This window comes from Colobus angolensis, unplaced genomic scaffold, assembly GCF_000951035.1.
Source record: "Colobus angolensis palliatus isolate OR3802 unplaced genomic scaffold, Cang.pa_1.0 Scaffold138, whole genome shotgun sequence".
NCBI classification, from domain to species: Eukaryota; Metazoa; Chordata; class Mammalia; order Primates; family Cercopithecidae; genus Colobus; species Colobus angolensis.
Genome location: NW_012114466.1, coordinates 2,754,474 through 2,767,166, shown reverse-complemented (window position 1 = coordinate 2,767,166; position 12,693 = coordinate 2,754,474). Strand labels below are relative to the sequence as shown.

At 53.1% G+C, this 12,693-nt stretch overlaps 1 protein-coding gene across 1 annotated transcript in view; it reads right to left on the bottom strand.

Annotated features, from left to right (window-relative positions):
• Positions 1-12,693, bottom strand: part of PHF21B (PHD finger protein 21B) — a 129,709-nt gene that overhangs the window by 7,437 nt on the left and 109,579 nt on the right. The window contains exons 5-9 of the mRNA XM_011934772.1: positions 8,450-8,501; positions 5,894-5,970; positions 3,743-3,797; positions 2,266-2,288; positions 477-635 (exon numbers count right to left, since the gene is read on the bottom strand). Of these exons, the coding sequence (XP_011790162.1) occupies positions 477-635; positions 2,266-2,288; positions 3,743-3,797; positions 5,894-5,970; positions 8,450-8,501 (366 nt within the window). The remainder of the gene's footprint in view (positions 1-476; positions 636-2,265; positions 2,289-3,742; positions 3,798-5,893; positions 5,971-8,449; positions 8,502-12,693) is intronic.

Genomic DNA, 12,693 nt, shown 5'->3' with positions numbered 1-12,693 from the left:
GGGAGGTGGAGGTTGCGGTGACCTGAGATCGTGCCATTGCACTCCAGCCTGGGCAACAAGAGTGAAACTCTGCCTCAAAAAAAAAAAAAAAGGAAACCCCCATCTACTAAAAACACAAAAATTAGTTGGGTGTGGTGGCAGGCGCCTGTAACCCCAGCTACTTGAGAGGCTGAGGCAGGAGGATCGCTTGAACCCAGGAGGCAGAGGTTGCAGTGACCCGCGATCATGACACCGCACTCCAGCCTGGGCAACAGAGCGAAATTCTGTCTCCAAAAAAAAAAAAAAATTCCATCATACACAGGATAAAGTTCCACAACCAACGATTATCCAGCCCCAAATGTCAATTGTGCTGAGGTTGAAAAAGCCTGACTATACCCAAGCCCTTCTTTTCACCCCTCCTCTGCCTTCCCTGTCTCTGCCTACGGTGGGGACCTCCAGGCCAGTCTGGGGTGAGGGGGCCACACAGTCTCCCATACCTTCTGCTGGCACCTGGGGCACACCCACACGCCCTTGGGCGCCGTCTTGAGGGGCGGGTCCAGGCAGCTGAGGTGGTAGGCCCCCGGGCAGGTGCTGCAGGGCTGCAGGTTGGCCCCTCGCTTGCAGGCGGCACAGTGCTCATCATGGGTGATCTCGTTCTGGAAGAGAAGGGAGGGCAGGGGGCAGGTCAGCCAAGCCAGGTCAGCGGGGGCTGGGTTGCCAGGGTCAGGCCCCGGAGGCAGGTCAGCCAAGCCGGGTCAGCGGGGGCCGGGTCGCCAGGGTCAGGCTCAGGCAGCTGTGTCTGACCCACGTGTGGCCGCTCTTCTGCTAATGTTTTCCAGCAGCTCTATGGAGACAGAGGGATAAATCCTGGAGGGCGACAGTGTGGGGTTAGGCCTGGGCCCTGGGAGGAGGCGGGGCACCCACAGGGCCAGGTTTACTAGGGGCTGGGGCTCTGAGCATTGGAGTCGGGCCTGGTGTGACTCCCATAACCTGGTTCTTCTGTGTGAAGACCTGGATCCCAGGTGTGGGCGACAAGGCAGGGTAGCCTGCTGTGGTACAGGGTCTGTGCTGCACCGGAGGTCCATGTGCGGGGAGTGGGGCCAGCGATGCGTACAGCACTCCCTCCCCGCCCCCACTACTTATGTGGACGCTGCCTGGAGGGGCGGCGTGGCCCCACTCAAGACCCTGTACTCTCTGTTCGCCATCCATGTGTCAACAGCATGCTCCAACTTCAGAGTTGGGAAAGACCAGAGAACTCTCCTCTGGGATGGCCCGTGCCACAAGGACACTGAATGTCCCTGCCGAAGGGGCAGCACCCTCAGACGAGGCCTCAGAGATCCCCATCTCCACCCTCTGTGTCATGCAAAGGCCCGGGGGGGACAGACGGTTGTCACACAGCAAGCTGAAGGTGGAGTCGGGACCAGGATCCAGACTGCCTGCCTCGAAGCCGAGGCCCTCCTAGGTCTGAGGGCTCTGTGGGGACAGGGCTCAGGCTCCAGGTGTCCCCTGTCCCCAAGCCTGCCCTGGATGAGCACAAGGTGTCTGCAGACAAACACCACCAGGCCCCCCAGCACCAACCTGTGCCATTGCAGGGCTATTGTGAAAATGACACAGCCTAACCAGAGTTGACGGCAGTCATTACCTACTGCTTCTTAGAGGCTTGACTGTTACAAATATGCAGGGACTAGAATGTTCTTTTAGAATTAGATCAGAAATTCAGTGAAGAAAAACGCTGAATAAATTCTAAGACCATGCCATGAACGAGGTCATGACCAGCCAATGTTCTGGGAATCAGGGATGTGGTGTGTGCACAGGTAGGGGGTGGGGGCCCCACAGGATCACAGAAATGTGGGTGTGTGGGGTGAGTCCCTGGGGATTAACAAGTCCAGCCCCTTTTCGGACGGGTCACAGAGGACCAGGGAGGGCCAGCTCTGCCCAGGTCACACTGAGGCCAGTGGAGCCAGACTGGAGGCCAGTAGGCACCAGCTGGCTGCTTCCAGTTGGGCCTTAGAGGCCTCCACAGTTTCTGTATCCTCAGTTCTGAGCAGGGAGGGCTCCTGTTTGAACCTGACAGCAGAGCCCTGTGGCAACACCCGACTTGACACTGCCTGGCAGGCTGGAAAGCTGGCTGAGTGTTGCACAAAGCTCTTAGTACCTAAGGGCAGAACCGAAAGGCCTTCTGCACCACCCAGGCTCTTTCCCTCTTTCTAGGAGGGACCCTACAAAGACTGTACTGAAAACATTCTCCACCCCTGAGGCGTGAAGACGGAGGGAGGGGACACGTACCTTCCAGCAGGGGTCCTCATTGGCTAGCACAGGGAAGAAGGGCGGAGAACACGTTAGTGGCCGTCGGAGGAGCACGGATCAGGACTGGAGTCCATGAGGCCTCATGTGGCAAGGGCTCTTGCCCCGGGGCATGATGGGAGTATCACAAGGCCCTCGTGATACCTGGGCTCTCACCCCAGGGCATGATGGGAGTATCACAAGGCCCCCGTGATACCTGGGCTCTCACCCCAGGGCATGATGGGACTATTACAAGGCCCTGTGATACCTGGGCTCTCACCCCAGGGTATGATGGGGGTATCACAAGGCCCTGTGATACTTGGGGTCTCGCTTCTGGGCAGGATGGGAGTAAGGGTCTCTGCCTTGGTCACAGCTAGGAGCCACCATGGGAACAGGCTCATGTGGGCCCTGTGCTCACTGAGGACATGGTGTAGTGACCTGCCCGGGGAAAGGAACCATCACTCCAGGAACCCCTCAAAGTGACTTATTTTCAACTCTCTTTTGACTGTAATCCACTCATTCTAGTAAATGATACCAAACCACACATTTTAATGATCGCAAACACAGGTATCTTTCAGGCTCTAGATCAGCTCTGTCTGCAAATAATGCCACCCAGCGGGAAGAACAGTTCTGGCATCTGCACAGCACTCGACAGCTCACAAAGTGCAGTCACATTCACCCCTCAAGTCACTGTCCCAGCTCTGAGAAGCAAGTAGCTATGGGCCTATTTCTAGAGGCCCAGGGAGGGATGGTGACATGTTGAAAGCTACACAGAATCCCAGGAAGCTGACCGTCATTTCCTGCCTGCGGGACTATGGTTTTCTACCTAAAGAGAACTGGCAGCTTCCTGCTGCTGTCTGAATGCAGGAATGTGGCTCCCTGAGGTCCTGCACTGGGGCACGGCTGGCAGAGGAGGGAGGGGCACTGCAGACTCAGGCAGAGGCCTCAGGCCAGGTATCAGCCCGATGATCTGGCCCGATGCCTTGTATAGAAGGAGCCCTTGGCCCAGAGCAACGCATACAGCGAGGCAGAGCTGGGCTGAGACCCCCACCCTAGTCCAGCCTGTGCTCTTCCAATGCCCAGAGCAGGCAGAGGAGGGTGGGCAAGGTGTGGGCTGAGAGGCACCAGCCCAGCCCAGGAGCATCAGAGGCTGACTGCGTGCGGGGAAGAGAGGTCGTCTCTAGGGGAGCATGGAAGCAGCAGCACCTGGCTGGGTCACACCTGCAGATGCCACATCGGTCATGCTCACACCTATGACCCAGGCTGTAGACCTCCCCCAGACCACAGCTCCAAGCTCACACACAGGCTGCAGGAGCAGCGGGGAGGTGGGAGGCTCCTCTCAGCACAGCGTCCTCACCTTCCTCTGCCCAGGTCAGCCCAGTGGGAGGCCGGCAGCCCTGCCCAGGCGTGGAGGACCACCCAGGGATGACTCCCCATGGCCCTGAGCAGCTGTGGCAGAAAGCCTGAAGCCGGTGCTTACCTCTCGCTGTGAGAAACAGGGGGTTGTTGAGATAGTTGGAGGCCAGCCGTTTCCTCTGCAGGGACAGAAAACAAAACACCACACCCCATCGTCTGCAGGCTCTCCTTGGTGGTGACACCACCCCAGGTCAGGACTCACTCTGGGACAGGGTCCCCACCCAGGGCTCCAGGCTCTGGCTGAACACCCCCTGCCAGGGGCAGAAACAGGAACAAATACAAGGCAGAAGGTCACAGGGATGACTGAGGGCGGGGCGGGGCAGGGAAGTCGACAAAGGCTCTGCCTGCAGGTCTAGGACACCCTCTCTGCACCTGTGGGTGCATCTAGCTCACAAAGGGCCGTCCGTGGGGCACATCAGTCGCACGGTGCACGTCATTCTCCACCTGTCTCCTGCCTCTCAACTGGGTCTGGAGTCCGGTGGAGAAATGGGTGTTACAGACTGGCTCCCCCAGATTCCACTTCTTGGCATGTGGCCTTAAACATCACATGTGGACAAAGGTTTCTGGAACATTCCAGAAGAGCAGCCTTAGTCCTGGCTTTTGGCAACCACAGGCCACACCGGTCTAGACCTTGGTGGTTCGAAGTGGCTTTGGCTGCGGCTGTTGTAGAACTGTGTTGCTGGATTTGACACCATTTCTCTTGGTGTGGTCAGGCTGTGGACCTGGGGAAGGGCCCCCTGGGCTGTGTGCCTGTTCCAGGCTCAGGGTCGCAGGGCCTTGGGTTGACTCCTGACCTGCTTACGCCGTCTCTGGCCCTGGCCTCAGACTCGGGAGCTTCGGGTAATGCCTCGTCCACAGAGCAGCCCGCATTTTCATGAACGAACAAATCTAAAGGAATGGAGCCCTCACTGTCTGGAGAACACACCATTTCCTTGGGTGGAGGCTGAAAGCACTTCCATGATATTCTTATGAAGGGTCCGAGTCGGGGGACAGGGCTTGCTCAGATGAAGGAAGAGGAAGTGAATGGTGTGAAATGGCCCATGTGGGGCACGTTCTTGGAACAGGAGCAGGGCAGGCAGAAGCAGAGGAAAGGCGTGGACAGGCTGACGAGGCCAGAGGACGCCCCACGGTGGGCTCTCCCCACAGACAGGGCAATGGCAGGGCCTGGAACTGGCCGCCACTCTGTGCCAAATGCCTCCCTCCCACTTGAGCTCAGGCTCCCCAGACTCAGGATTCCAGACAGTGGCCCAGACTAGCCCGCACCCTGGGAGGTGAGACTGCACTTTCCTCGCCTTCCTGCAGATCTCACAGAGCTGGCGTCTGCAACACCCCAGGCACCGACCCTGGGGGACACCGTTTCCCTCAGGACAGCTGCCCCAAGTTCTGGACTTCGGAGCTCTAAGGAAACGGCTTCCATTCCAGAGAAAGGCTCCAAGACGCTGCCCCTAAGAAAGCTCCGAGCCTCGGAGCTAAACGTCCCAACAGACTTTGCAGAGCTGGCTTTGGGGAGATGACACGAGGATTTTAACCAAAGAATTTTGGACTGTCATTTACAAGGGCAGGAAGGTATCATTTATGATCTGGTTTTTCCCTGGGGACAAGCTCATGGGAGAGGACCTGGTGTTCCCCTACAGCATCCTGAAGTCCCAACCCTGCTGCACTGGACGTATTTTGGTGCAGGCTCTCGGTTTCCCACCCCCACCCCGGGGATGGACGCTCCAACTGACAGAAGGGAAGGGCACTGGCCACGCCCACCCAGCCGCTTCTGGGCCTTCCTCTATGGTGCCGCCTGCTCCGGGCTATGCACATCCTCAGCCTCTCCCAGCCATGAGTCGACTGCACAGGCTCTAGACAAGGTGTGAGGTGGTCCAGGCAGGCCAGGGTGTCCAGCCTTGCCTGTGACCCGGGATTCGCCTGATCATTCAGGGTGAAGTGTCTAGAAGCCGGTGCACCTCACGTGAAGCTACGCTCCCCAGGGCAGCCTCCATTAGGAATAAACTAACGTCTCCTCTTCTGCATCTTCCTATCAATTGATTCCGAACTCGGAGGTGATGAGAGAGGTATTATTTACAATCATCCCTCGGCCCCACGCCCAGGAGGGAAAGACGAGGGGGGTGGTTAGGAAAGCGAATGAGGGAGGCCCTGAGCTTTTCCTGGAGGCTGTGCACTGGGAGCCCCCACCCTCCTGGTGGCATGGGGCTGGCAGGTCCCCCACCTCGGTCTCCAGGAGGCCGCTGTAGGCAGGGTTGGCTGTGCTTCTTCTCTTCCGCTCCTGCCGCTTGCTCTGGATTTCTGGAAAGGCACAGACACAGCAGTTACTGGGTCCTGCCTGCCCTGGGAACCCCAAATGCTTCCTCGTCAAGCCCTGGGCACCACCATCCCCTCCTGCTCTGAAGCCTGTCTGCTCAGCATCCATGCCACAGGGTGGCCCAGGGCAGGTCAGGGCCTCCAGGAATCACTGACTCTATGGCAGGACAGCTTTGGTGACCTCAGGCTGAACGACAGATTGCGGGGAGGGTGGCAGGTACCCAGAATCCAGGTGCCCACTCTTAGCACGGGGTCCTCCTTGTGTGTCCTTATCTGGTCCATGGCCATTTGGGACCTGCAGGATGGCAGACACCCACCGGTCCAGTGATACCACCGGTCCAGTGAGCTGCAGGGCAAGGCTCCCAGCTCCTGGAAGCCCAGGAGCAAAGCCCCTCCCCGGGTGGCCTCTGCCCCAGTGCAGCCCCCAGCAGGAATCCTTCGTGTGCGAGTGGCGGGGGGCACGGCCATACTGATGGTGTTTTCTTTTCCTCTTTCTTTGCTTTGACCCCCAGGCAGGACCCATGACCTGCCTCTCTGTGTGCAGCTGTGCTAGCATCTTCTAATCTCTGTCTCCCAGACCTAGTTTTGCTCCTTAAACCTTTTCAATATGACTCAGCCTGTTTTCTATAAGGCGCTCAGACCTTCTGTGGAAGAACACAGGGTCTAAAGAAAGGAATATTTAAGGAAATCACAGCAGAGGCTGGGGAGAGGTTTCTAAATGAGGACAATTTATAAGACTAAGAATGATCACATCTATTTGGAAAGCACTTTGCGCTGTCGCTCACCAATCCCACCAAGTTTACAGGCGCAGTTTTCCCTGTGTTGCAGATGAGGAAACGGAGGTTCGGAGTGGGGAAGGACCTTGCCCAGGGACTCTGGCCAGTGCACAGGCAGGACCTGAGCATAAGACTTCTGTTTCCAAAGCCGCATGCTGCCTCCGTGGTGCCGTGGTTTCGGTTGGAGATTAAATCCTTCCCAAAGGCAAGCCGAGGGCAGCGGGATTCATCACGCTCACGCTCACACCATCAGGCCGGGGCTCGCAGATGTTCTTACAAAGGGTTACAAAGGAACCTTGGCTGGAGGGTAATGCCTTCCAACCACGCACGCAGAAGGGTGGGGAAGGCCGGGGAAAGCGTTGCTTGCAGGGGGCTTCCCTGCCCAGGGATCTGGAAGGCTGGGGCTCTTCCCCGGCCCTCCCCACCCTGGTTGCTGCCAGGGAGCAAGTCAGACCCAGGCGACATGAAGGGACAGGACTCTCTTCTTGGAGCCTGCATGGCACACTGGGGTCCCCATGTGCTGGGCTCTGCTGAGCTCGGGAAGGCTTGCTCTGCTCCCACTTGCCCCAGATGAGCTGTATGACCTCAGCCAGGTCCCTCCCCTCCCCTAGGCTTTGGGTCGCTCACCTGCTGCAATGCAGAGAAACTACCTTAAAGACTGCTGGTGCCTCGGGCACTGCGGGGGATTCACTTCATTCCTTCTTGCTTTTAGGGAGAGGAACGTTAGCGAACCTTCCTGCAGCCAGGTTTACCAGGGTACGTGCTTTCCCTTTATGAAACGCCTTTGCAGGCGAGATGGGTGTGCTGGAAAACGTTCTGGGTTGGGAGTTAGGAGGCCCAGATTCCAGCCTGGACCTGGTATTAACTGGCGAGTGAATCAGCTTCCCTGGCCTCGGTTTCCCCATGGGGGCTTCTCCAAGGGGGCTGGTTTTGAGGCTTCCCAGGTCCTAAGATTCTACGACAATGTTCACAGCTCACTTGAGATCACCCTCGTCATTCTGCGATGATGTTCACGGCCCACGTGAAGCTGCCCTTATCCATAAGGTCACACAGCCCCTTCGTAGAGTCACAGTCCCGTCTGCTCAAACAAACTACTGTTCCAATTTTGATGGACACATTTGGTGGCACACATGAAGTCCGCAGGCTAGTCTGACGGCAGGCAAGCGGGTGGCCAGTTCTCCCGCTGCGCTGGGGGCACTGCTTCCAACAGTCCCCCAGGACAGTTCAGCCATTACCCATTTTACACATGAAGAAACTGAGACACACAGAAGTAACCCACCCACACTTGAGAAAGTGGCAGGAACGGGCAGTCTGCCTCTTGTCCTTTCCCTGTGTTGAGGACAGGGAACCCACACGGTCTCTCCGCTGAAACGAGGAAGTGCCACCGTGGGTTTTGTGCATAGTCATGGAGCCAGGGCGAGCCGGGAAGGTTTCTCTGTCTTGTGTGTCTTTGATGACAGCCACCCAGCCTCAGGCACTTGGGGCAGACCTCCTGGGAGGTAGTTCATACACAGACTCTGCCATCTGAGCCAAGACATCCTGAGACCCACTACAGCAGTGTGAGGCCACGCTCCACCCACACCAGCTGCTGCTGAAGCCCAGACCACCCGACATCACGCCTGGCCCCCAACACCCCAGCTTTAGGGTCAGTCCCAGCCCAACCTGCTGCTACCCGGATCCTTCCTTACCTTCCAAGTGTTCCGTGGTAACCAGGCCTAGCGCTACCATGAAGGCGATTTTCTGAGGGAAGGAACAAAGGAGCATTAACACAAATGTCAACGTTCATTTATGCACTCAACAAACATCTGCTGCGGCAGGTGCAGGGCAATACCTCATGGGTGCCCCAACCACAGAGACCCCCAACTCCAGACGCCAAGTTGGTTTCTAAGAAACATGGGGAAATAGGATTCCCAGAGAGAGCATCTGCAGCTCAATTCGGAGGGGCTCCCTGAAAACACTGGATGCATGTATTCAAACATACTTTAAAGAGCTAAGGTGCACAGAGCTGGGCTAATCACTGTCAATGGTTCATAACACTTTTGCTCCATTAGTCCTTTCATGGCTTTCATTTTGTTTATTTAATAATAAATTGAACATCATAAACCTACCAATAAACTCAAAACCTGACACTTGACCCATAAGTTGCATCTCTTCTGTGTTCCTCCCCTTATCTCATTCTTTTCACCCTCATTTCTAGTGATCTTAATCTTTCTCCAGTTTTGTAATGACCATTTCCTTGACTTTGTATACACATGCATATATTTCTATCACTTATGAAACGGGGTGGCACTTAGTTTTATCTTTTTTTTTTTTTTTTTTTGAGACAGGGTGTCTCTCTGTCGCCCAGACTGGAGTGCACTGGAGTAATCACAGCTCACTGCAGCTTTAATCTCTGGGGCTCAAGTGAAAGTGATCCTCCCACCTCAGCCTCCCGAAGAGCTGGGACCACAGGTGCGCACCACTGTGTCCAGCTAAGTTTCGTATTTTTTGTAGAGATGGGGTTTTGCCATGTTGCCCAGGCTGGTCTTGCAAGCCTGCCCCAGCCTCCCAAAGTGCTGAGATTATAGACCTGAGCCACCATGCCCAACCCTTACCTGTTTTTGACTTGTGAAAAGGTCATGATGCTGTATTGTCTACAGAGCTCACTAGGGCATTTTTTTTTCATTGGACATTCTTTGGTGGTGAAAGGTAGAAATTCAGAATGGCTCCCGAGGCCCTACCCTGCAGTGTAGCCACCCCATATCATTCCCTGCCTTGAGTGTGGGCAGGACTGAAAATACCATGGGATTAGGTAACATCACAGGGTGAAGAGGTGCTGGAACCACTCCTGTGGCATTTACGTTACATAAGATCCCTATTGGTGACCGGAGTGAGGCTCTCTTGCTGGCCTCGAAAGAGAGCCTGCCAGGAGTTCTGCGGCCACCATGCTGTAAGAGGACTAACCCCAGAGCCTCACTCAGGGCTAGCCACAGAGTAGGTGCTCGTGAGTATCTGATGAACCCGTGACTCAGTATTGCCTTGTCTGGGATACGACTTGCAATATATTTTCCCCGTTTATCTTTTATTTATGGGACTGGCTTATTTATTGTAGTTTCAGATTTACAGGGAAGTTGCAAGACTCATTCCTGAGAGTTCCTGTGTACCCACGCCCAGTTCATCACAACTAAAGAGCCAACATCAGTACATTATTATCAGCTAAAACCCATATTTTATTTGGATTTCTTTAGTCTTGTTTGTTTTTTAGAGACAGGGTATCACTCTGGCAACCAGGCTGGAGTGCAGTGGCTCACTGCAGCCTCAAACTCCTGGGCTCAAGCAATTCTCCTGCCTCAGCCTCCCAAGTAGCTAAGACTACAGGTGCACGCCACCACACCCAACTAATTTTTAAATATTTTGTAGAGACGAGGTCTTGCTATGTGGCCCAGGCTAGTCTCAAACTCTGGGCTTCAAGCGGTCCTCCCACCTCTGCCTCTGGAAGTGCTGGGATTACAGGTGTGAGCCACTGTGCCCAGCCCTTTGTTTTTCTGTTCCAGGATCCCACATGGTATTTAGATACCATGCTTCCTTGCACTCTTCTGGGTTATGACAGTTTCTCAGCAGGTTTTTTTTTTTTTAATGACCTGGACAGCTTGAGGAGGATCGGTCAGGTATTTTGCAGAACTACCCTCACTTGGGATTTGTCCGATATTTTCCTCATGAGTGCAGTGGGGTGGTGGGTTTGGGGAGGGAGACCACAGAGGTAACACACCTTCTCATCACATCAGAGCAAGGGCGCAGACCACCCACCTGTCTCATCACTGCTGGTGACCCTGGTCACTGGCTGAAATGTGTCTGCCAAGCTCCACTCAAAGTCACTGTTTCTGCGCCCGCCCTCCGCCCCCATACCGTACTTGTTGGGAATAAGTCACCATGGACAGCTCATACTTAAGGAGCTGTGAATCAGGCTCCACTCAGGCTGGGCTTTTTTTTTTTTTTTTTTGAGACTGAGTCTAGCTCTGTCGCCCAGTCTGGACTGCAGTGGCCGGATCTCAGCTCACTGCAAGCTCCGCCTCCCAGGTTTATGCCATTCTCGCCACCTCGCCCGGCTAGTTTTTTGTATTTTTTAGTAGAGACGGGGTTTCACCATGTTAGCCAGGATGGTCTCAATCTCCTGACCTTGTGATCCGCCTATCTCAGCCTCCCAAAGTGCTGGGACAGGCGGGGCTTTTTTTTTTCATTTCGTTGCCATTCACCTACATATTTTTTTAAAAAAGCATCAGTTTTTAAATTGTAGTTAAAATTTTAAAATGTACCAATTTTTAATTTTTAAAATTTTAAATTAAGTTGTAATACAATTTATCAATATTTTCTTTTGCAGTGTTTTTATTTTTTGGATCCTGGCTGGAGGTGCTGAGGTAATAAAATAATTTTAGTCTCTAGAGTTTCACTTTTTACATTTAAATGTTTGATCCATTTGGAACGGGATCCTGGTGTGCACGGTGGGAAGTGGGGGCTCACTGCTTTCTGTATGGCTACCATTTGTTCCAATACCACTTACTGAAAATTCCATCTTTCCATGTTTCACTGACTTAAGGAGCCACTTTAATCATACACTAAATTATCCTAGATTTATTTGGGTCTATTTCTGGGTCTTCTATTTTGTTCCTTAAATCTGCCTCTCCAGGAGCTCCTGCCACACGTTCAGTTCTCAAGGCTTTAGGGTCTATTTTAATAGCCGGGAGGATTAGAATATCCCTTCACTGTTTTTCCTGTTCAGTTTCCTGGCTCTTCTTATTTTTTCATGTGAAATTTAGAAACCATCTTAGGGAGTTCTGAGAATGAGGGAATCAGTTGGTGGATTTGCTGGAATGTTAAAATTATAAATTAACTTTGGGCATAATGACAGTTTCATATTGTTAAGTTTTCCTGCTTAAAGCTATGACATGCCCCTCTGTTCTTATTCTTCTGTTTTTGAGACGGAGCTTCGCTCTTGTCACTGAGCCTGGAGTGCAATGGCGCAATCTTGGCTCACTGCAACTTCTACCTCCTGGGTTCAAGTGATTCTCTTGCCTCAGGCTCCCAAGTAGCTGGGATTACAGGTACCTGCCACCAAGTCCGGCTAATTTTTGTATTTTTAGCAGAGACAGGGTTTCAACATGTTGGCCAGGCTGGTCTCAAACTCCTGACCTCAAGTGATCTGCCTGCCTCGGCCTCCCAAAGTGCTGGGATTACAGGCGTGAGCCACCACACCCAGCCTCTTTCTCTTTCTTCTCTTTTCTTCCTTCTGCTTTCTTCTTCTCCTCCTCTCCTTCCTTCTCCTTTTCTTCTGTCTTAAGTTTTAAGTTTTTCCTCAAATAGATATTGAATATTCGTATTATGTTTATTCTTGGCATTTAATCTTTTTGCTGCAATCGTAAATGGCGTTGTGTATAAAGCTTCTAACAGGTTGCTGTGTTGCTGTGAAGATTAGTGATATTTTTACATTAATTTTACACCCTGCTGCAATGCCAAATTCTCTTATTGTCTGCAGCTTTTTCAGCAATTCTCTTGGGTTTTCCAGATCATCTCGAATGGTTTACTCCTTTCTGATTTTTACTTCTATGCTATTAAAAATAGTTCTTTAATTTTTCAGCTTTAAAGGGTATTTTCTGATTCATTTAAAGTCCCAACTGCTACAGATAAGCTAATCTGAGAACTCTTTCCACTTCCCACCTTCTTTGCCTCCTTCTCCTCTCGATTTTCCTTAAATGAATCTTTTATGTATTATTGGAGCATATCATATTTAAATTCTATTCTGACATCCTCACCCATAGTTAAATACATCTGATGCTCACCCCAACGCTGGTACCAAAGTTTCCCCGTGTCTCTTGGTTTCTTGGGTTTGGGCCTCCAGCAGTTTCTCATAAATGGCTCATGGAACATTTCCTGAGTTCTCCAAAGATTTACAACGTTT